We start from the raw sequence: 25,435 nt of genomic DNA on the forward strand, positions 1-25,435 counted from the left end.
GTGGACTAGGCAGTCGAATGTCATATAATGAAGGAATGGTGTTGGGAGTTTTTTCAAAGTTAAAAAAAAAATGATAAAAGCTTTAATATAAATAAAACTATTGTTTTAATAACAACAAAACCGCTTATATATTCTATATACATAAATTCGTAAGGAATATCTCACTTTAAAATTTGAGTTAAATAATCTAGTTTTTTTTTGAAACAGTCGATAACTGTGCGTGTGAATGTGCGAATTTTCACCGATCAGCTGTTAGTTGCGCTAGTTAGTAAAATTTACAATGGTTACCATCGTTTAACACAGTGCAAATACACTATCGATTCGTCTATGAGACGAAACGAACGTTCGTTTCGTAATAGAGAATGAGGCCCTTAAAACAATATGTAGCTGTTAAAAGAGAATTTTGTTTCTACGTTACAATAAAATAGTATAAATAGTAAATATTCTGTGTTAATTTTATTGTCAGCTCTTAGTCCAAAAATCATTTATTTGATGTGGCAAAATTTTTTTTGATGTTATATGTATGTACATAAATTATGATTCATGAATGAGACGTCATTAATTCAAGTTAATCAAATGTATTAGAGGATTTTTTTATAGGGGGCCCGTAAATTGTTTAGTCCTGGGCCCGGATTTTCTCTCTACGGCCCTGCCATTGGCCAATATCGTGCAGTCATCGGCGTAGGATACAATGGTGACTCCTTCCGCCACGGGCTGTCTTCTTATGTCCCCAGAACACCAAATACATAATGAGGCGAGAATACTCCCCATCAGGGAGAGACATGAGATGCTAACCAAACTGTTCCTGTTGAATACCCAGAAACCTGGGCATCCCAACAGCCATCTGATTGATGAGCCAGCACCGCCTAGGGACTTAAGGAGTCACCTCCGTAAGCATTTTGAGGAAATACGGCACCTGAGAACTCAGCCGTATGAAGCAAAAAAACACAAGCAGGTCCTTGGTGAACTCCACAAACATGCGTCGGACCTTTATGCCGGGAATTGCCCGGTGAATCCAGTACTCAGGGAACAGTACCCAAAATTTGCGGAAGAAGAACGCATACTCCCCAGGGAAACGCGAATCACTCTGGCCCAACTTCGTTCTGGATACTGTAACAGGTTAAACTCTAACATGTATGCCCCGCTTGCAATTTGTCCCCACGTGACACCAACCATCCCTCTAATTGTAATGTGGAACCAACGCCTCTAACACCCATTTCATTATGGTCCACCCCTGTCGAAACAGCAAGTTTCCTTGGAATCCCGTCAGAGGATATTGATATTGATGACAATTTGTGATCGGTCGCAGCTATTAGGTGGGGCGAAACATTGCTTCAACAACAACAACAACAACTCCTTCTGGTGGCGAAGGGAGCTTCGATATGTAGAAGTTCAACAAAACACCCTGTGGTACCCCTTGTTTAATTGTTTTGGGTTTAAATGTAACGTTACTGAATTGCACCGATGCTTGTCGACCAGACAGATAATTTGCGGTCTTCCTTTGGAGACTTCAAGAAAAGGAGCACCCTTCCAAGTCTTGCAGTAACGTGCCATGGTTGACTGTATCAAAAGCTTTTGATAGATCTAGCGCTACGCGATCTAGAAAGTTGACACTATCTAACTGCATGAAATTTTTATAAAACGCTTTTTATTGTCTTCATTTTAAAATTTCCCTCTTATAAAAACGTTTACATAAAAGTTAAAAAAACGACTTAATTACGCATAGTTAACATATGTTACATATGTGTATAAACAAAAGCTTTAATAAATTCATGCATTCATGACTTTGGGTGGAATACTACAAATACACAGCTCCTAATATTTTTATGCCTGCGGCTTAAATACGATTCGCTTCAAACGACGCGCTTTCATCCGCCGACTGAGGCGCTGCCAGCCACTTTGATATCTGATCTTTATTTTGTTGCAACCATTTTATATTAAATTTAACATTTTCCAATGCTTGCTTGCGCGCTGCTGTGCCAGCACCAGCATCTGGATATTTGGCGAAAAATGTTTCCATTTCTTCCAGTTTGGTTTGTGTGGCGAATTTCGCCGTTATCGATGGTATCATTCTACCCAAATAACGCTCATTAATACCAAAACGTTTAACTAACTTTGGCCAATTTTCACGCACATAATCCCACACTAAATTTTGACCGATGGGATTTTTCGATATATATTGAAGGCAATTGAAATAATCTTGGCCGCGTACATAGCTCTCATTCCATGCCAAATTGATGTAACTGTAATGAAGTGTTGAATAATAATGAATTGTTTATTTGCTAATGTGTTAATTAAATACTACATTTACCGTTGCAAAATCCACGGTGAGTTCACTGACGCTAATGATACCATCAATTTCACTTTCTCCTGTGCATTTTGTTCGTTAATAAATAATTGCCAAACTTGATCCCACGATTTTTCATCACCCACATATTTCATGCCATATTTGTACACTACCAAACGTATGTCTGGCTCTGGTTTCTCACTGGGATTGCTTAACCAAGCAGTAAATCGTTTTGCTGCCTCTTGTAACATTGGCTCATAATCAAAGGCACCTGCCAAGCTCAGTATATTAGAGCGTAACAAACTAGAAAATGTTTGTTGGTTAATTTTTGATTAAGTGCATACAAAAATCATATTATTGAGTATCGCAAACTTACTTATTTAAATGATCATCGGTCACATTCCATGTGACTTTTTGATAAGCATTCACTAATAATTTTCTTCCGAAATTAACAAAATTTGTGTATGAGTTAGTGTAATACAGTAGATTTCTAATAAATGAGAGACGCTCATTAGCTACACTCCATGGCACATAGTCTAACTCTTTTTCTAGGTACAAAGCTAAATTCAGCGCTACGCTGTAATTGAGTTGCGCGGCATCTGCTAGAGAGAAGGCATCGTTGAGCAGATGAGCACGATCGGCGTTGCTGAATTGACCACGTGCAGTCTTGAGCGCATAAGTCAACTGCTGCCATTGTTCGGATGCATAGTTGACACGATAATAGCCGACTTGGTTTTTATTGAATTTAATCCAATCAACAGATTTGTTAAGCGTTATTTTAACTGTAAATTAGATAAGAAGAGAAATAATAAAGATTTACATATTTGGTATTTTTGTATGTGTGCACTTACCCTCGTTGTCATTGTAGTTGAAAATTGCACGTTGGACTTCAGCATTTTCGCTAGTGAAATATGTTATTGGAATAGACCAATGATAGCTGTAAAGGAAAAATATTATCTTAAATTTTACATCCTTCATCTAGGTGATTTTTCGGTAGCAGAATGGTTTTAATAGGCAATAACATACTTGAATTTCGATTCTTCATGCTCCGCATGATAGTCTTCTGGATTTGAAAGGAATCTCTTTTGTGTTAGCGTATAAACATTGCTATCATTTTTCACCTCCACAACAGGTAAACCCATTTGCTCAGCCCATGTTTGCATGATTAACCTGTGAATATAATAAAAAAATAGTTCACCTATAATTAAACAAGTCTTTATAAAATACAATAGGGCAACTCATGAAAGCTCGCAAAGCTCGTAAGCCATGCAAACTTAAATCAAAAAAGCATTTCCTGAACGAGGTTTCTACGGTGATGAGACAATTGCGAGTATGAATGAATTACCTCGCTATTTAAAAATGTAATTTAACTACAACTCACTTTACATCAAAATCAGACTCTAGTGCTTCAATTTCCGTTAAGAAATCATCAGTTTCCGCATTATTATAGTAGAATTTTTCCAAATAATTATGCGTTGCATTACGGAATTTCTCTTCACCAACCAAATCTTCTAACATACGTATAACTGAGGCACCTTTGGAATATGTGATGCTGTCGAAAATTTCTGTTATTTGTGCTGGACTTTCAACTGTTTGCACAATGGGATGTGCAGCTAATGTGGCATCGAGTTTAAGTACACCATGTAAATCTTCAATGACGAATTGATCAAGCTAGTAAAGAAAAACAAAAAAAAAAAAAAGTAAGGAAGGTTAAGTTCGGGTGTAACCGAACATTACATACTCAGTTGAGAGCTATGGTGACAACATAAGGGAAAATAACCATGTAGGAAAATAAACCGAGAGAAACCCTGGAATGTGTATCAAATGAAAGGCATTAAAGAGTATTTTATGAGGGAGTGGGCCATAGTTCTATAGGTGTACGCCATTTAGGGATATAGCCATAAAGGTGGATCAGGGTTGACTCTAGAATGCGTTTGTACGATATGCGTATCAAATGAAAGGTGTTAATGAGTATTTTAAAAGGGAGTAATCCTTAGTTCCATAGGTGGACGCCGTTTCGAGATATCGCCACAAAGGTGGACCAGGGGTGACCCTAGAATTTGTTTGTACAATATGGGCATCAAACGAATGGTGTTAATGAGTATTTTAAAAGGGAGTGGGCTTTAGTTCTATAGGTGGATGCCGTTTCGAAATATCGCCATAAAGGTGGACCAGGGGTGACTCTAGAATGTGTTTGTACGATATGGGTATCAAATTAAAGGTATTAATGAGGGTTTTAAAAAGGAGTGGTGGTTGTTGTATAGGTGGTCGCTTTTTCGAGATATCGCCATAAAGGTGGACCAGGGGTGACTCTAGAATGCGTTTGTACGATATGGGTATCAAATGAAAGGTGTTAATGAGTATTTTAAAAGGGAGTAATCCTTAGTTCCATAGGTGGACGCCGTTTCGAGATATCGCCATAAAGGTGGACCAGGGGTGACCCTAGAATTTGTTTGTACAATATGGGTATCAAAAGAAAGGTGTTAATGAGTATTTTAAAAGGGAGTAATCCTTAGTTCCATAGGTGGACGCCGTTTCGAGATATCGCCATAAAGGTGGAGTAGAGGTGACCCTAGAATTTGTTTGTAAAATATGGGTATCAAAAGAAAGGTGTTAATGAGTATTTTAAAAGGGAGTAATCTTTAGTTCCATAGGTGGACGCCGTTTCGAGATATCGCCATAAAGGTTGGCCAGGGGTGACTCTAGAATTCGTTTGTGCGATATGGGTATCAAATGAAAGGTGTTAATGAGTATTTTTAAAAGGGGGTGGGCCTTCGTTCTATAGGTGTTCGCCTTTTCGAGATATCGCCATAAAGGTGGACCAGGGGTGACTTTAGAATATGTTTGTACGATATGGGTATCAAATGAAAAGTGTTAATGAGTATTTTAAAAGGGCGTGGGGCTTAGTTCTATAGGTGGACGCCTTTTCGAGATATCGCCATAAAGGTGGACCAGGGGTGACTCTAGAATGAGTTTGTACGATATGGGTATCAAATTAAAGGTATTAATGAGAGTTTTAAAAGGGAGTGGTGTGAAGGCGTTTTCCAGATATCGACCAAAATGTGGACCAGGGTGACCCAGAACATCATCTGTTGGATACCGCTAATTTATTTATATATGTAATACCCGCCAAGATTTTAAGGGTTTTTTATTTCGCCCTGCAGAACTTTTTCATTTTCTTCTACTTAATATGGTAGGTGTCACAACCATTTTATAAAGTTTTTTCTAAAGTTATATTTCGCGTCAATAAAACAATCCAATTACCTTACCATGTTTCATCCCTTTTTTCATATCTGGTATAGAATTATGGCATTTTTTCATTTTTTGTAATTTTCGATATCGAAAAAGTGGGCGTGGTTATAGTCGGATTTCGTTCATTTTTCATACCAAGATAAAGTGAGTTCAAGTAAGCACGTGTACTAAGTTCATTAAAGATATGTCGATTTTTGCTCAAGTTATCGTGTTAAAGGCCATGCGGAAGGACAGACGGACGACTGTGTATAAAAACTGGGCGTGGCATCAACCGATTTCGCCCATTTTCACAGAAAACAGTTAACGTCATAAAATCTATGCCCCTACCAAATTTCAAAAGGATTGGTTAATTTTTGTTCGACTTATGGCGTTAAAAGTTTCCTAGACAAATTAAATGAAAAAGGGTGGAGCCATGCCCATTTTGAAAATTTCTGTTATTTTTGTATTTTGTTGCACCATATCATTACTGGAGTTGAATATTAACATAATTTACTTATATACTGTAAAGATATTAAATTTTTTGTTAAAATTTTACTTAAAAAAAAAATTTTTTTTTAAAAGTGGTCGTGGTCCTTCTCCGATTTTGCTAATTTTTATTAAGCATACATATAGTAATAGGAGTAACGTTTCTGCCAAATTTCATCACGATATCTTCAACGACTGCCAAATTACAGCTTGCAAAAGTTTTAAATTACCTTCTTTTAAAAGTGGGCGGTGCCACGCCCATTGCCCAAAATTTTACTAATTTTCTATTCTGCGTCATAAGTTCAACTCACCAACCAAGTTTCGTCGCTGTAGCTGTCATTTGTAATGAATTATTGAACTTTTTCAGTTTTTCGAAATTTTCGATATCGAAAAAGTGGGCGTGGTTATAGTCCGATATCGTTCATTTTAAATAGCGATCTGAGATGAGTGCTCAGGAACCTACATACCAAATTTCATCAAGATACCTCAAAATTTACTCAAGTTATCGTGTTAACGGACGGACGGACATGGCTCAATCAAATTTTTTTTCGATCCTGATTATTTTGATATATGGAAGTCTATATCTATCTCGATTCCTTTATATATGTACAACCAACCGTTATCCAATCAAACTTAATATACTCTGTGAGCTCTGCTCAACTGAGTATAAAAAAAAAAAACTATGTATTAAAACGGAAATTAAAAGAAATTTTTTTTACCATATCCCACTCTGGATGCACTTTATTGACTCCTTTGTATTCAATATAGGAAGCAAAGCCTTCATTAAGCCATAAATCATTCCACCATTTCATAGTAACTTAAAGAGAGAAATCAAAATAAATGTTTTAATAAATATGACTTAAAAAATTAATAATTTACATTAAACAAATATTAATATAGGCTAACTTACCTAAGTTCCCAAACCACATATGTGCCAACTCATGAGCCACCACTGTAGCTACGCGCTGCTTATTTCCACTTGAACTATCTTTCCTATCGTAAAGTAACGCTGTTTCGCGATATGTAACCAAACCCCAATGTTCCATAGCACCCGATACAAAATCTGGTATGGCAGCCATATCTAATTTTGGCAATGGATAGGCTACATTGAAATATTCAATATAATATTCTGTAATTCCAACTCCTGTATCCAATGCATAGGTGACTTTCTCAATTTGATCGTGGGTAGCAAAAACGCGCATTTCAAAATCATTCGCACCCTCTATTTTGCCGCTTACATTTTTCGTCTTCTTAGCAAAGTCGGATACAATCATACAGGCTAAGTAAGTGCTCATGGGTACGCTTTGGGCAAATACTACTTCCGTTACATTGCCATTTACGACTTCGCTCTAAAATAAAATTTTACAAGAGATGTAAATAAATACATGTATGTTTGTTTATACGATGGTTGTTACGCTATAGCGTTATACTATACGTTACACTATATACTATAGTCTTTGCAGTTTAACAAATCTATTGCAAAAATTGAAAACAATTTTATAATTTAATAATGTCATGCATACTTAGCACTTCATCCTCCAATTCGCTGCTGTGTTACCGGAGCGTACAGGATCTGTATCCGGCAAAGGACCACCACCTCGATAACACTCCCCAAAGCCTTCGGGGAGAAACCTTATCGCTACAACAACAACAACGTACAAAGCAATTGGCCGGCCGCTCATGAGCTACGCGTCACCAGTCTGGTCGCCTGGTCTTAAAAATACACACAGGAATAGGCTACAGGCCTGCCAAAATGCTGCAATCAGAACTGTCACCGGATGTCTCCTTATGACTCTCTAACACCATCTACATAGTGAGGCCAAAGAGCTCAATATTAAAGAGCACAATGAAATGCTGAACAAACAGTTCTTGCTTAATTGTCACAAACCAGGACATCCTAGCAAACAACTGCTTGATTTAGCACCGCCTCCATGCGGATTAAGGGAACATCTAAAGCATTATGACGAGATCCGGCACCTGCCAACACTGCCGTTTGATCCAGGCAAGCATAAGCAGGGCTTTAGCTAAGTCCACACAGAATCAGTAAACGCCTTTGTTAGGACGCGCCCGGTGAACCCCGTTATTAATATGCAATATCCCACCCTTGCAGAAGAAGAAAGCACACTACCAAGGGAAACACGAGTCACCCTGGCCCAACTTCGTTCTAGATACTGTAACAGGTTAAACTCTTACTTGTCCAGAATCAACCCCGACATACGTAATGGATGTCCTGCATGTGATGTGTCCCCACATGACACCAACCATCTTTTCAATTGTAATGTAATGTAATGTAATTGTAATCTACGCCTCTTACACCCATCTCCCTACGGTCCGCCACTGTTGAAACATCCAGTATCCTTGGACTCCCATTAGAGGATTTTGATGACAATTTGTGAGTGGTCGTCAGAGTAAAATTATTCCAGAATTTGTTGCAACTCTCTTCTTTGGTGCAATCGTGGGTTTCCTAGTATTTTTAGATGATTAGAGTCGGTTGGATGGTACCAAATACTTTAACACCTAACACATAATGAACCTGCTAATTTGTAGGAAAAATCAAAAAGTACCACGACTCAAGTTGAACGAGAAGCTCGCCTTAATCTTCTCGGCCGTATATCCCACCTGCTATTGAAAAGGAGCTCCTTACTTTTATCTAATCTTAGTTAGACATACTTAGTAAGTCGAATGAGTATTTTATAAGTGATAGAGAACACTATTTACTGCAAAGCGTATTAAGTAGCAACCCTCATATGAGCTAATATTATATTTTTATATGTGTTTAAAACTTACTTCCACAGGCATATTCGATAGCGCGTGATATCCTCCTTCCGTAGGACGTACTAAGGTAATGATAAATTCAGCTTTCAAAGATGGCTCGTCGAAGCAGGGGAAAGCAGTGCGAGCAAAAGTCGGTTCGAATTTGGATGTGGCTATCCATCTGCAAAGTAACACATTACATAATTAACAATTAAGTATAAACATTTATCTTGAATTTTAACCATATCATAATCTTATACATAAATCTACATATGTATGTTTTTCACACCTTCGTTCCTTGGTTTTACTATCCAAATATGAAGACGAGTAGAAGCCCACAATACGATCGCAAAGTGAGCCATTAAATGCCAACTGCAGTGTGTAGTTACCACTTTCCAAGGGCTCTTTAAATTCAGTCACCCAGTATTCAAATTCTGGATGCTCAAATGTTAATGTTGGACTCAATTTTGCTAAAGGCTCTCCACTCTCACTCAAACGCACTACTTTCTTTGTGACAACATTTAATGTTTTAGCATGTACAGGAATAAAAGAAATAGGCTTTGTAACTTCTAATTTTATTGTTATGCTACCGCTATAAGTTTTATTCAACAAATCCGGATGCAACCGTAAGTTATACTTTTTAGCACGAATTTCTTTTGGTAAACGAAAACTTAGATTAGGCAATACTTTGGAAGCAGCTACTATTGCTGGGTCAATTGGTAATTTGGCTATTTTCATTCTTGGATTGGCTGTAGAAGACGTTGCTAATGTCGTAGATAAATCTGTCGATGTTTTTATTCGGAGAATTGATAAATTTGTTGGCGGAAACAGCTGATCATTTTTCCAATATTCCTCGCTTGGCGGTGCTGCTGCTGGCGTTGCCGTTGTTAATGCTACAAATGGCTCCTTCACGATATTTCGACCAACATATATGAGCGCAGCCAACAAAAATGCACATAAAACGAAAAGCACCAAACAAAAGCCGACGAGCGTAATGAACGCATTGTTCGGCTTTTGGCGCACTAGCCGGGAATCTGCGTCTCTTATACGGTAATGATGTTCGTCTGTTGAAAGGCTAGAACGGGGACGGACTGGAGGTACTTTTGCTTGTGCGTACATTTTGTGGTATTTACTTTGTATTCCTCCTGTATTAACAATAACATTCAGGTTTTTATTTAAACTATCACTGTGATTTTTCACGTTGTCAACTAGCTAAATAATTGATATTAATTTAGAATGCGTATTACTCGATTTACATAAACGCTTTGGGCGCCTTGTCTGCGCTGACAGCGCCATAAGATAGCAATGAAACGCCTTTGCCGCTTTCTTAGCTTTTAAGCGATCAAATCGTTTATGTTAATCCACCTCCCATGTATAGTTTTTAGCGGCCTTCAGAAGTAAATGCATGAGAAATTTGATTTCATTTTTTATCGGGATCTGGATCACTGGTCATTGGAACGTGGGGAGTGTCTATAAAGCTGGAGACATTGGTGCTTTATCGGTAACCGTATCGGTAACCTTTTAACAGCTGATTCGACCAACCTTATGAGAATCAATGCAATCGATTATTGGTGCCGCTAAAGTCGTAACCGTATCGTAGCCAACCAATTGGGTTTTGGTTTACCGTCGTAACGATAAACAGCTGATTACGTTAGGGATACGGATACAGCGATACGACATACGGCACCAATGACTCCAGCTTTAAAGTGCGTGCACACTAAGCGGTGCGACATGTAGCGGCAGCGGCGCTTCACTTTTTTGCCTATTTGATCAACATTGCCGCTCATGGCCGCGCCGCGCAGTGCTGCTGCCGCTATGTGTGAATTGTTCCATAAGAATACATGCGAAGAATATTTTGCAGCGCAGTGTAGTGCAGCTCAGTGTGGCCTTAGCTTAAAGCTGGAGTCATTGGTGCCGTATGTCGTATCGCTGTATCCGTATCCCTAACGTAATCAGCTGTTTATCGTTACGACGGTAAACCAAAACCCAATTGGTTGGCTACGATACGGTTACGACTTTAGCGGCACCAATAATCGATTGCATTGATTCTCATAAGATTGGTCGAATCAGCTGTTATAAGGTTACCGATACGGTTACCGATAAAGCACCAATGTCTCCAGCTGAATAACCGCGTTATAATAAAATGTCATGCTGTTATGGAATCGCATTTTCGGTGGAAGCAGTAAGGAAGGCGGTCGGCATGATGTAGTGGTGCACAGTGGCTAGTCACTGTCGGCTGGGGCGGGTCCTTGCCAACCTTACTGTTCTTGCGCCATAATCAGAGAAAAGTTCCTATCATTCCTATCAAAACTAACAGCTGTCAAATTCAAAAAAAAAAACCGACAGAAGCGCAGAGGCCGACTCAAAACGCCCATAAATTCAAACTAAAACAACATCCGGCCGAACCGGATGTCACGGACAGACCGTTAAACACTCAAAATTTAAATTCAAAAAAAATAACCGCAAAAAAAATTTACCGAACCGGACACGACCGGTTACTAACTGCTGAAAATCAAAAAAAAAGCTGAAAATTTAAAATAAAAAAGAAAAGGGCCGAATATATAGGGGGCGCCGCGGGTGGTATTGCGACGCCCGGTGCATTTACCCACCCTCAAAATCCATGGCCACCGACGCACCTAAATTTTCGGTGGCCCCTTACCTGGTAACCCTACGTGCCTTCTAAATGAGTCAGAACACCAGCATTCCCATTTTATATACAAAGTTTATTCAATACTCATTTCTATTAACGTATGTGTGCTACAAAAAAAATACGATAGTGCAGGTTTCTTAACCAGGGCTACAGCATTGTTGAACTACGAATAGCTATTCACACTATGAAAATAGAGGTTGTTGTTATTGTTGTTGTACCAATGCTGGCCCCACCGATCACAAATTGTCATCAATATCCTCTAACGGGAGTCCAAGGAAACTTGCCGTTTCAACAGGGGTGGACCATAAGGAAAGGGGTGTTAGAGGAGCTGGTTCCACATTACAATTGAAGAGATGGTTGGTGTCATGTGGGGACACATTGCAAGCGGGGCATACATTTTGTATGTCGGGGTTGATTCTGGATAGGTAAGAGTTTAACCTGTTACAGTATCCAGAACGAAGTTGAGCAAGAGTGACACGCGTTTCCCTGGGGAGTATGCGTTCCTCTTCCGCGAGTTTTGGATAATTTTTGTTAAGTACTGGATTCGCCGGTCAATTCCCGGCATAAAGGTCCGACGCCTGTTTATGGAGTTCACCAAGGACCTGCTTGTGTTTTTTCGCTTCATACGGCTGGGTTCTCAGGTGCCGTATTTCCTCAAAATGTTTACGGAGATGACTCCTTAAGCCCCTAAGCGGTGCTGGTTCATCAATTAGATGTCTGTTGGGATGCCCAGGTTTCTGGGTATTCAACAGGAACTGTTTGGTCAGCATCTCATTTCTCTCCCTGATGGGGAGTATTCTCGCCTCATTATGCAGATTGTGTTCTGGGGACATAAGAAGACAGCCCGTGGCGATTCTGAGAGCAGTATTTTGGCAGGCCTGTAGTTTCTTCCAGTGGGTGATTTTTAGGCTTGGCGACCGTATGGGTGACGCGTAGCACGTAATCGGCTGGCTAATTGCTTTGTATGTAGTCATGAGCGTTTCTTTATCTTTCCCCAAGTACTGCCAGCGAGGGATTTGAGGATTTTGTTACGGCTCTGAATTCTCGGAACAATTGCGGCTGCGTGCTCCCCAAAATGTAGATCCTGATCGAACGTCACACCCAAGATTTTGGGGTGTAGGACAGTCGGTAGCGTAGTGCCATCGACGTGGATGTTCAAAATGGTCGACATTTGGGACGTCCATGTGGTAAATAAGGTCGCGGAAGATTTAGTCGGTGCTAATGCCAGGTTTCACGAGGCGATAAAACTGGAGAGATCAGGGAGGTAGCCGTTTATTTTATTGCATAGCGCATCGATCTTTGGGCCTGGGCCTGTGGCCATTATTGTGCAGTCATCGGCGTAGGAAACAATTGTGACTCCTTCAGGTGGTGAAGGTAGCTTAGATATGTAGAAATTAAACAAAAGTGGGGATAGGACACCACCCTGTGGCACCACCCTTGTTTAATTCTCCTTGGTTTTGATGTTTCGTTTCTGAATTGCACCGATGCCTGCCGACCACCCAGATAATTTGCGGTCCACCTTTTAAGACATGGGGGAAGGGTAGACCTTTCCAGGTCTTTCAGTAACGAGCCATGGTTGACCGTATCAAAAGCGTTTGAGAGGTCTAGCGCTACGAGTACTGTTCTATGGTGGGGGTATTGATTTAAACCGCAATTTATCTGGGTGCTAATGGCATTTAGCGCGGTGGCAGTGCTATGGAGTTTTCTGAAGCCATGCTGATGAGGGGCTAGCTGCAAATTTGCTTGGAAATAAGGGAGCAAAATGGCTTCAAGCGTCTTTGCCACTGGCGATAGGAGAGATATCGGACGATACGACTCACCTATGTTAGCTGTTTTCCCAGGCTTTAGTAGCGGGGCCACCTTGGCCATTTTCCATTTCTCAGGTATGACAAAGGTGGAAAGAGACAGGTTGAAGATATGCTACGAGAACTGTTCTATGGTGGGGGTATTGATTTAAACCGCAATTTATCTGGGTGCTAATGGCATTTAGCGCGGTGGTAGTGCTATGGAGTTTTCTGAAGCCATGCTGATGAGGGGCTAGCTGCAAATTTGCTTAGAAATAAGGGAGCAAAATGGCTTCAAGCGTCTTTGCCACTGGCGATAGGAGAGATATCGGACGATACGACTCACCTATGTTAGCTGTTTCCCCAGGCTTTAGTAGCGGAACCACCTTGGCCATTTTCCATTTCTCAGGTATGGCAAAGGTGGAAAGAGACAGGTTGAAGACATGCGCTAAATATTTGAAACCTTCTTTCCCTAGGCTTTTAAGCATCGGCATGGCTATGTCGTCTGGGCCCACTGCTTTGGATGGTTTAGCACGACCAATGGCGTCCTCAACCTCATTAGCGGTGATGGTGATTGGTGACGCGCTGAATTTGTGTTTATGTGCGTGTCTATTGGCTCTCCGTCTATCTTTGTCGACCGTAGGATGCATTATATATTGTCGGCAGAAAGCGCTCGCGCTTTTTTTCGCGTCCGACAGCACTTTGTCGCCAAAAGCGATGGAAACTTTGTCTTTGTGCTTAGTCGGATTCGATAGGGACTTTACGGTGGACCAAAGTTTACTCACACCGGTAGGTGCTCCTCCCATTTCGCCCGCTTGAGTTCATCCACAAGCAATCTGATGCGTTGGTTTATATCCCTTATTTGGGGGTCGCCTGGATTAAGCTGCCTTATAAGGTCACGTTCTCTCGCTAAGTTTGCGGCCTCCGCCGGGAAGTGGGGCCGGATTTCTGGAATTCTCCCGGCGGGAATGAAATGTGCCGAGGCGGATTCAATGACCTTACGGAAGGCACGCTCCCCTTGGCGGGCATCAGTCAGGATAGGGAGGGCAGCAAAGCGGTTGTCTGTAAAGGATTTATATTCTTCCCACTTTCCTTTTTTGAAGTTTATGAAAGTGCGTTTTTCAGTGACGATGAAGTCGGCGGTACGCTCAAGCGAAATAAGTATGGGCAGGTGGTCAGATGCCAATGTTACCATCGGCTGCCAGTTGACGCAGTTTACGAGTTCTGCGCTCACGATTGAGATATCTGGCGAGCTGTGACAGCTTCCTACCATACGTGTGGGGGCGTTGTTGTTGTTGTTGTTGTAGCGATAAGGTTGCTCCCCGAAGGCTTTGGGGAGTGTTATCGATGTGATGGTCATTTGCCGGATGCAGATCCGGTACGCTCCGGTACCACAGCACCAATAAGGTGCTAGCCCGACCATCTCGGGAACGATTTATGTGGCCACATTAAACCTTCAGGCCATCCCCTCCCTCCCCACCCCCAAGATCCATGAAGAGCTTGGGGTCGCCAGAGCCTCGTCTGTTAGTGAAACAGGATTAGCCGCGGATAGGTGAGGTTGACAATTGGATTTGGAGAAGCTATATATTGCGCTGGCAACCTGAAGGGTTGCGCTACACACCCCTTGAATCTGGTATTTTAGTCGCCTCTTACGACAGGCATACCTACCGCGGGTATATTCTGACCCCCTTACCGGCTGGGGTCGTGTGGGGGCGTCTCCGTTTATTGTGCAGAACGTCGTTTCTTCTATCTGATCCGCCAACATCTCACCCCTACTGTCCGCCCGTAAGTTTGAATGCCATAGATCATGATGGGCATTGAAATCGTCTAGGATAATGCGATTGTTGCCAGTGAGTAAGGCCCTGATATTAGGGCGGTATCCACTGGGGCAACAGGTGGCAGGAGGGATGTAGATGTTGATGATTTCTAGGTTTGCATCGCCTGACCGGACAGATAGGCCTTGACGTTCTAAGACATTATCCCTGCGGTCGATGCCAGGATCAAATATATAATATTGCACAGAGTGGTGTATGATAAACGCGAGACCGCCTCCATTTCCGCTCTCGCGGTCTTTCCTGTGGACATTATACACAGAGCAGGTCTGCAATGCAGATCTTGCTGTGAGTTTAGTCTCTTGAATCGCAGCAATGCGGATGTTGTGCCGCTTCATGAAATCGACTATCTCCGTGATCTTCCCAGTTAGTCCATTACAATTTAACAGCAGAATTCTGAAGTGCATAAGGGTAGACGCCGTCACTCTGGGGGTAAGTGACGGGTGACTACGCCTGGGTTGTGGAAGGACAGGACGCAATTGCTGTTGTGGCCCTGGGACTGGGCGTCCTTGGGCAAGCATTGGGGTACCCGGATGATTTGGGTTTGCGACCTGGCAACATGGCGCGATGAAACCCGTCGGGGGGTTGCCGTCGCGGAGACCAGAACATCCAGGAAAGTGGCACCACCCAAGGCAGGAGCTGCATTGGGCGGATGTCGCAAACCTATATATTCTGTGCTGGCAGACGGTGCAAACGGAGGTAGGGACTAAGAGTCTGTTTCCCTGACCTGCTGCCGGAAAAGAGGGGGGAGAAGACGCGGGCAGGGACTGATGCTCAGCATTGCTACCAACTCTACTACGAAGGTAGTAGTTATGAGTGGTATCAGCTGTTTGAGTTGTTGGCGCCGTGAGGCGCGAGCAGCAGCGGGTACTTGTTATGGCTTGCTGAGCAGCGGGGCTGCTGGAAGGTAGTGGGGGGGGGGGGGGGGGGGGGGCGCTTAGGCGTAGACTACGGGACGCCTTTGGGTGTGAAAAGCAAGGAGCCACAAAAGATTTATAAAAGTTACGTTGACGTCGGGTTTTGGGATCAAGCCCAGAACAACCTGTCCGATGAAACCGCCCTTGCACGAGACACACTGAACAGAGTATGACTGTCCTAAAAAGATTCTTTTCCGGCAGATGCAGCAAAACCATTTCTCAGGACCGGGGTAAGGAGACGGACCCGGATTGGATTCGATGCCTTCCCGGAGTAAGAGAATATGGAGCAGTCCTGCTGCAAGGAACTGCTGGGAGGATGACAATTTGTGGGAGGGACGAAACAAATTAGATGTGGTCACACTAAAATGACAGTCCTTGGTCGGGAAAAATCCCGAGTCGTAAATGTAGGTAATCGTGTGTAGTGTATAAAGTGAGAGAAAAAAAAAATGATCCAACAGTTCACACTTTATTGGGCCGAAATCGAAAACGAAATCTAATATGAATACTTAAGTCTGGCTAAGTTTGTTCTGTTGAGAGTTCTTTTCTCTTACTTTTGCTCGTAATATTTCAAGTTATACATATATTTATGTCTCCCCCTTTTTTTTATTTTTTGACCATCGTTATAAACGCTTTGTGTGAAAAAAAAAAATGTAATTAAATGTACTTATGTATAGTAAATATACTACATACAACGTAAGAATTTGGTCGAGTACCCCTTTTCTGTTTTCCATTCACAAAACATATTTTAGGGCTATAAAGTTGGGATACAAATTCCGATAATTGGGGCTCTCTTACAAAATTATTATGTTGTTGTAGTAGAACTTATTTTTGAGTGTAACAAAATATCAATTTGGTATAACGCATAGTATAATGACACTAACATGTAATATGTACCAAGAAAATTTGTTATAAAAGCAATAAAGATTAAATTTGTATAGCGCTATGTATTATATGTACGTATATTATTTTCTTCTGGTTGTTCGAACGATATTGCTAGCAATAGTGATTCATATGTATAGATATATATATATATACATATATATATATATTGTATTTGAATGATATAAGAAAAGGGAGTTTAAATCTTCTAGCCATTTTTTTTTCTAACAATTTATGGTTGAGCTCCAAAAATGGATCGCTAAAACGTTTCACGTGATAAGGACGGCTTATTATCAATAAAATTTATAGAGCTAACTTCAAACATTTTAAAGCGACAAAATATATTATTAAAATGATATAAAAAAAGGATGTATGCCCTTTGTTGTAAAGCTAACAATTTCAAGTATTCAATAATAAAATTTGACGAGAAAAATCGACCCTTGTTAAATGGTTCAACCGGACTGTATAAAACCCTCTAAGTATTACTTAGAATTTTCCTTAACTACCCTGCAAAAAACGCTCTCGTCATTCCACGTCATTGGACTAGTCATTTTACAGTCATAGGTTATATTCATAGTCACATTTGTATGACCGTGGGTAAGCTTTATGACCAAATTTTTTGTAGGGTAACTATTTAAAAGCGATAACTTGTAATTTATTTTAATTATATTGAAATATGACCTTTATTAATTGTAGGCGTTTATGTTTCTTCTATGACAGTATAAACCAGAATCCTCTCAAAAGTTCAATTATTCAACATTCCCAATCTCCCTCATCAGCTGATCGACCTCAGAGTTGTCTTTTCTTGTAAGTGTTACCAGATCCCTTACAGTTCGGCCGGTCCTGACATTCGTCCTCTAGGACGAGTCGTCGTCAGACTGGGATTCATTTGCCTGGTTGTCCTGGTCCAGATCTGGTGACGTCGAGCACCATGGCTTCATATGGTCACTAGAGAATACGTTAGCATTCCGTCGACTAGTGCGTTGTGCATCAGGTAGATCCTCGATAACATACCGATCATAATCCAGAACTTTAGTAACGATGTACGGACCCTTATACTTCGGTTCCAACTTGTGAGTTTCGCCTGTTGCTCCTGGAACATGGTCAATGTCGACCAGTTGCCCTTCGTGGTATTGGTATGGTCGCTGATGCTTATGGTCATATCGTTGCTTCCACTTGAGCCGTTCAGCTTCGATGTTAGCTTTAGCCACTTCCTTCTTGGTTTCCTGTTCTTGTTCAGTTGGTAATGATGAATCGTCATGAATAGCTTGAATTAACCGATTCTCGCTTACGTTACGCAGATTTAAATTGAATACCAGTTCGTTCGGGCTGACTTTCGTAGTAGAGTTACATTGGGAGTTTATGGACCACTGGATGGTGGGTAGTAACATGTCCCACTCGTTTGACTTTTCCAATGAACTTCTCATAGCTGCAAGAATTGTTCGGTTCACACGCTCGGCTTGTCCATTGGCCCTTGGAGTTCGAACTGCGTTTTTCACATGTTGTATACCGTATGTTTCTATAAATGATTGAAATTCCTTCGATGTGTTAGCCGTTCCACGGTCTGTGGTAATCTTCAGCGGCTCTCCAAAGATAGACATCACCCTACGCAGTAAGGTAATTACGCCTAAAGTCTTAGTACTCCTCACTGGTTCCAAAAGCGTATATTTCGTGAAACTGCATACTAGTACTATGATGTGTTGGTTGCCCCGTTTGCTGCGTGGAAGCGGACCCAGGTGATCTATATGAATTGACCGAAACGGGATAGGCAACACTTCCATTAGGTGCATTTGGCCGTCTTGTTTCCCACCTTTCACTTTGTTTAGACAGCATTCCGGACACGAAGCCATGTACAACTTTACGTAGCGTCTCATACGCTTAAACCAAAAGTGCTTCCTAAGGCGTTCCAGAGTCTTATCCACCCCAAAATGGCCAGCATCATCGTGGCATGATTTCGTGACTCGCCACCTAATAGTCCGTGGCACCAGCAATCTTCGTTCCTTGCCCAGTTTCCTGACTAACCGTCCAGCGTGGATTTCGTAGTCATTTTGCGTTTGAGCCTCGTTTGGTGACCTTGCTTTCCCCAGTGATTGAGCAATCTCCCTAATCTCCGGATTCTGTAATTGGATAGCATAAACCCAATCTTCGCCCTTATGCTCTAGCAATAACACCTGTTCTGCCACTGTTATCGGCTCTTTCGGTGGTAATGATGGTAAGCGGCTTAGACAGTCAACGTGCTGCATCTTTTCCCCACGTCGATGATGGCATTCAAAATTGTACTCTTGTAACCGTAGCTACCACCTTGCTATTCGAGGTGGGAGAGGTGTTGTTGCTTTAGTTGTTGCAACTGCCTTGCAGTCCGTAATAACGTTAAATTGCGTCCCCAGGAGATACATGCGGAATCTGTCCAAGGTCTCTACCATGGCCAGAACTTCCAGTTCATGGCTTGCATACTTCTTTTCTGCATCGCTACATTGCCGACTGTAAAACGACACGGGCTTCCACCCATCCGTGTCTTCCTGTAACAGCATGCCTGCCAACCCAAGGGTGCTTGCATCTGTGTGCACCTCATGTCTCTTCTTGATGTTATACACAACTAGTATTGGCTTGCTGGAAATCGCTGACTTTAATTGCTGGAATGCCTCCTCTTGCTTCTGCTTCCATACGAATGCTGTGCCGTTTTTAAGAAGCTTAGTTAATGACTCTGCAATGTGGCTATACCGTTCCACAAACTTTCGGAAAAACCCGGTAAGACCCAAGAATTGTCGGACCTCCGTTGCTGTTTTTGGTCGGGAGAACTTCTCAATTGTTTCGGTTTTCTCTCTACCCGGATGTATGCCGTTCCCGTTCACAACGTGTCCCAAAAATTTTACCTCTTCTTGTAAGAACATGCACTTAGAAGGTCGTAGGGTTAGGCCAGTGCGCCTTACGGCTTCTAGGAATTCTTTCAACACCTCCTTTCCTTCATCTACGTTGTTGTGGCGATTATTACCTCGTCCACGTAGCTAATAATTCGTTTTCTATTCTTAAGGCCTGAGATTAGGTGAAGTATCATCTCTTGAAAATACATGGGTGCGTTGACCAGACCAAAAGGCATTACTTCGTGTTCGAAGAGACCATCGTGCGTGAGGAATGCTGTAAACTTCTTACTGTCCTCCTCTAATGGTATTTGATAGTAACCAGCCGTCATATCCAGGGTGGTAAAATATCGTCCGCCGGATAGTTTCGCTAGCTGCTCTTCAACGGTAGGCATCGGGAATTGCTTCTTTATGGTAACGGCATTGAGTGCTCGATAATCAACGCACATTCGACTTTCTCCGTTGCTCTTGCTGACCAAAATGACCGATGCCGCATGCGGTGACGTACTTCGCCGAATAATTTTGTTTTCCAACAATTTGTTTAAAATCTGTGTCAATTCCTCTTGTCGTGCTAATGGAACTTGATACCGTTTGCCTACTATCGGCTTATCTGACGTCACTTCGATCTTCATTGATGTACTGTTACATTTACCTAACGCAGTTACATCTTCTGCAAAACACTTGGAAAATTGGCACAGCAAGTTGTAGACCTCCTGGCGTTTGGTTTCTTAAAAACTCTCGTTAACGTTAAACAAATCATTCTTTTTAACTTGTAGCTATAAAACCCCCGCATCAATAACCATTCTATTGTTCTTGTTGCAGAGAACGTCCCTGCCCAACAAGACATATTTTAACACATCACTTGGTACTAGATGTAGCTGTGCATTCAATGTTTCGTAACTAAAGTGTAGTTCGACTTTAATCTTTTCGGTTGATTCTACTAGGGAGCCACCGAAACCCTCGAAACGTCTGACACATGGGATACGTTTACCTTTTACCCTCGCCGCCGTTGATTGTTTGATCAGCGAATGATCACTTCCCGTGTCAATTAACGCTTTAAGTAATTCGCCTCTAACCTGAACGTTCCCTACAATTGGAGGTACCAGTTTGTCCTCATTGTTGTTCGTGTTAACTTCAGCTACTGACGATTTTACACCTACTTTGCAGTCCTTCGCCTCATGGCCTACTTTTGGACATTTATCACATCGCAGTTTCTTGGACGGGCGTGGACATTTCATAGCTATATGCCCCATCTCGTTGCAATTAAAGCATTTCGGTCCTCGTTGATTTGTTTGCTTAGGTTCGCCCTCACTCGTTACCTCAGCTGGCTTAGCTATGTACTGTAAATGCACCTTCGTCGGTTGGGCAATAGCCACGTTCTCTAATGACCGTAATAGTTCGTTCGTAGTATTGAAGTTCATTGCTGACAAAGCTCGAGTCAGTTGTATATCATTAAGACCATTTATTACGTAGGAGTTTATTGATACATCATCAAGAGATGCTCGTCTGGCAATTGCAAGAACAGCGTAGTAGTATTCCATCAGAGATTCCCCAACTTTTCGTTTCCGTTGCGCCAATTCCCTATGAATATCGGCAGCATTAACCGTACAAGGAAAATCTTTCGTCAGCATACTTACAAAACTAGCCCATGATTGGAACACGGGCTGTGCGTCCAACCAATCTTTTGCAATGCCCCTCATCTTGTGCTGCACCGCGAACAAAGCCGTTTCTTCACTCCATCCATACATACGTTGTAGTTGCTCCACTTTAGCCACAAACTGATTGGATGTCAACATTTTTTTTAATGGCTCGAATTCCGGTAAAATACCAACTATGTCACGCATATTTGATCGCGTTTGCGCTGGCATCATTGCTGGTGTTGAATTTGATGTCTCCCTCAGATTTTGTGCCACTTCCGCTTGCTCAGTCGGTACTTGTGGTTGCATACTCGCTCTCATGTCATTTACGGATTTTGCCAAAGTTGATACGACGTCTTTTAATTCATTGATGGACTTGAGCCATGGTTCCATCTCTTCTAGTTCCTCCATTTCTATTTCATCATCGCCCAATGCATCGATTAACGTGGCAATTTTTGCCGTTTTATTGCCCGCCGTGGTCAAATTTTTTCTTCGCAACAACTTATTCAATTGCGGTACGCTCAGAGTTTCGAATTTTACTTTCATTTTCAAACCAAATTACTTGAGACTTCCCAAATTACTTCAGACCTAATTCAGGAAAGTACACGCTTTTTCTTGTTGCACGTCTCTTTTTTTTTTCGTTGATTTCGAATTCTCCCTCTACTCAGACTTTCCGCCGCCCGTTCTCGTTGACACCATTTGTTTTTCAATCGTCGTTGTTGCCACTATCCTATCGTTCGTAACGTTCTGTTACAGATTCGTTGCTTCATATAGCGTTGTTGCCTTAAATTCTAGAAGCTTCTATCGTTGCTTCACCTGTTTTTTTTTCCGTAACTCTCGTTTGCTGCTCAATACATATATACCCGTACCTTCGTGTACGGTGTATTTCTTTATTCAGCTGCTTGTCATGTACAATTAAAAATTATAGGGTAAAGATCCCCTTCTGATCTAAAAGCGATAACTTGTAATTTATTTTAATTATATTGAAATATGACCTTTATTAATTGTAGGCGTTTATGTTTCTTCTATGACAGTATAAACCAGAATCCTCTCAAAAGTTCAATTATTCAACATTCCCAATCTCCCTCATCAGCTGATCGACCTCAGAGTTGTCTTTTCTTGTAAGTTTTACCAGATCCCTTACATAGTTTTAAGTCTATACAAGGCTGATACTTACATGGCCGCCAGAGTAAGTACCATGGGTGAAGTTGACGCTGTTGTTGGTTGTGGTGCGCGGTCTTGGGCGCGCTGTGTTGGTACTGTTGGTGGTTGTTGCGCTCTGGTCCGAGGTGATCGAGTGAACCTGGTAACAATAAAACTTCGTGTTGACTTTTACGACCTGGATGACTTGGTGCTAATTGGGCGTTCGTTGTATTACGCTGCAGCATACTGTCGGCCCTGGAGGCGGAGGTGGTGCCGGACGCTGTTCCAAAGTTGGCAGTGTACTTCGTAAACGTAGAGAAAGGGGTTTATCTTCGGATACCAAGGGTTCTCATCACAATTAGTTTAGTGCCGTCTGAATCCGAATCGGAATCACTAGTACTTTCCTCACTAGGTGTGACTGTGAAACGCCGACCTACTTCAACTGGATATTCTATACGTTGAGTTTATGTCCACACAACACCACCGTTGTAAGGTTTATTACCACCCAAAATAGACGAGTAGAAAAGAGGTTTGTCGGAATGGACTGTGTCGGTACTTTGCGCTATCGACTCTTCCTAGTTTGTGTGCATTTACCTGTTTGTTCTTTTAGTAGTTGGGTTAAGGAATCGGCCTGCAATTCCTCGTTGCAGTCTTTTGGTTCTTCAACAATACTCGCTTGAATACGTGCACAGCCGGCGAGGGTGTTTTGCGATTAGTTGAATATAGTTGGGGATGTGCAGTTGATGTAAGCAATAAAGTTAATGAGGCAGTATCGGTGCTTGACGCCTTTGCTACAGATGTTGTGCCAATAGATGTTACACGATCCTTTTGTATAATCGCAGGGCCGCCAAAAATTAGGCTGAAGCAAATCACAAATCTTTCCACCAAATTCCAAGAATTAACGGAAGAAACACACGTTCTGTTATTCTAAGCTTTCATAAATTTAGTGACTTTCAAACGACTTTCTCGTTTGTATAACGACTTCTTCGAGAGTTTTTTCTCTTCTTTTCTTCTCTCAATGTCTGAATTGGTTTTTCTTTCGCCGGAAACTCATGGCAATTTTTTTCGCTAGTGATCGCCGGTCCGTTTTTTCCTTGTTTTCGATACTTTTGTATCGCAACTTTCGTCCCATCACTAGTCACTAGGTGTGTTCGCACGAAAACGCTCCCAAGCGGACCGTAACCGTAGACCATAACAGCAGACCGTAACAAACCTGCTTCGCTTTGAAGACCTGACGATGAACCGAACAGGAAACCGGATCCGCTGTGGGAAACCACTGCCAGGGGCCTCCGATGCCAATCAACGTGGGGCACGACTCACCCCTGAGATAAGAGTCTCAAAGTCCTACTACGAAGCTAGCCGGGCAACATAGGTCAATAAAAAAAAAAGGTTAAGTCAAGTTGGGAATTATTTCTGTTTCCCAGTTTAAAAGGCTTTGCGGCAATTAGACATTTGTTATGGAGAACTCGTCAAAACTCCGAAAGATGATTTCTAGTGGTTATCGCCCCCACAGAAAGGCAAAACAAAAAAAAAGGTGTAGAAATTTTGATATGGAGAACTCGTCAATACTCCGAAAGGCTAGTCCGACCTACGGGTGGACTGCCAGGGTGTTTACGGTCCTCGGTGAGTCCGCGTGTGCACATCCTATGAGGTCAGTGCTCGGGGAGAATACTGGGCGAGATCTCCCCGACCGCCAAAACTACCAGACAAAAAAAAGATCCAATTGGTAGGTATATATAAAAAAAAAATCAAATTGTAGTTTGGCAGAAAAACCGTTCTGGTTGGTTTATTGTGGACGAATATCCGAAGCGTGGAAGCGACCTATCAATTTCCCGTTTAGGTCTTCGAGATCATACAGTGCATTGCCTATTTTTCAAAGCACGCGACACTTCAGGTATTTTTGAAGGAATTTGGCGTTAATGCCCTGATTGAAGTTACTTAAGGCAAAGTTTTTCCGAAAAACTTCCTGACCTTCCTTAGAGTTGACTTGCCTAGAGCGCTTCTTATAGGTGGTTACTCCCCTATCCTTGGCCTGATCTAAATTTCTATGGATATGCTCACGAATATTAGTCAACTTGTCAGTTCTGCTTACTATCGTAACCTGGTCTTCCCGAAGGCTGCCGAGTTTCTCTAAAATTTTGTACGTTGAGGCATGTTGAACCATATTTTGGCCATATAATGCAAAGTATGGAGAGCAGTGAATCGCCGTATGGAAATCACTTCTCAAAACAGATAAAATCTCGGGTATATGCTTATCCCAATCGGTATGGTCAGGTTTATCTTTCAGGAAAATTCTAATTTTCGAAACAATTTCTCTATTAACGCACTCGGATGCGTTTGCTTGGGGGAATATAACCCCGTCCTCACGTGCGTCACCCCGTAATTTGCAAACAATTGGTTCATTTCCTTCGAGATAAACTGCTTACCATTGTCATTGTGAATAAACTCAGGGACCCCATTACAGCCGGAAAAATTTCTGAAGCGAAGTAATTTATAACGTTAACAGTGGTGGCTCTCTGCATGGGCTTTAGCCAAACGTATTTTGAAAAATGATCTAGTACTATGAAAAGAAATTGATTTCGCCGCTTAGATCTCGGATACGGCCCTGGAAATCGCAATAAAATCGCTGAAATGGCCTCTCGGATGCAAAGGTATTCCCTATAGGTGGTATCGACTGTTGGTTAGTAGGTTTTACCGATTTGCAGGTATCACAACGCTGGACGTAGTCCCTGGCGTCCTTAGCCTGCTGCGGCCAGAAGTATTTCTGCCTAACGCGTTCTAAGGTTTTCTGCCACCCGCCATGGTAACTCCGGTTAGCGTCGTGTGCTAATCTCACTGCTTCCTCAGTCAGCCCTTTCGGCAACCATAATCGCCACAGCGAGTCTTCTTCCCCTTCCATCCCCTTACGAAATTTAACTCTTGAAAATTACCCCGTCCGCCACTCGTAAATCCGGAAGCGATTCCTCGTTTTCGGTGA

The 25,435-nt window shown here is 41.9% G+C and overlaps 1 protein-coding gene across 10 annotated transcripts in view; it reads right to left on the reverse strand.

Moving 5' to 3' along the window:
* Nucleotides 1-1,626: 1,626 nt before the first annotated feature.
* The window catches only part of LOC137237334 (glutamyl aminopeptidase), a 152,890-nt gene continuing 129,081 nt past the window's right edge, over nt 1,627-25,435 (reverse strand). For 5 of the 10 annotated variants that reach the window (XM_067760854.1, XM_067760853.1, XM_067760851.1 and 2 more), the window contains exons 2-11: nt 9,048-9,970; nt 8,792-8,939; nt 6,915-7,353; nt 6,724-6,821; nt 3,669-3,958; nt 3,314-3,457; nt 3,139-3,224; nt 2,664-3,069; nt 2,312-2,590; nt 1,627-2,243 (exon numbers count right to left, since the gene is read on the reverse strand). In XM_067760854.1, the coding sequence (XP_067616955.1) occupies nt 1,838-2,243; nt 2,312-2,590; nt 2,664-3,069; nt 3,139-3,224; nt 3,314-3,457; nt 3,669-3,958; nt 6,724-6,821; nt 6,915-7,353; nt 8,792-8,939; nt 9,048-9,877 (3,126 nt within the window). In that variant the 5' untranslated portion in view covers nt 9,878-9,970 and the 3' untranslated portion in view covers nt 1,627-1,837. The remainder of the gene's footprint in view (nt 2,244-2,311; nt 2,591-2,663; nt 3,070-3,138; nt 3,225-3,313; nt 3,458-3,668; nt 3,959-6,723; nt 6,822-6,914; nt 7,354-8,791; nt 8,940-9,047; nt 9,971-25,435) is intronic. The other 5 variants (XM_067760860.1, XM_067760857.1, XM_067760859.1 and 2 more) reach the window with 2 other exon arrangements.

This window comes from Eurosta solidaginis, chromosome 1, assembly GCF_040869045.1.
Source record: "Eurosta solidaginis isolate ZX-2024a chromosome 1, ASM4086904v1, whole genome shotgun sequence".
In the NCBI taxonomy this organism is placed as follows: domain Eukaryota; kingdom Metazoa; phylum Arthropoda; class Insecta; order Diptera; family Tephritidae; genus Eurosta; species Eurosta solidaginis.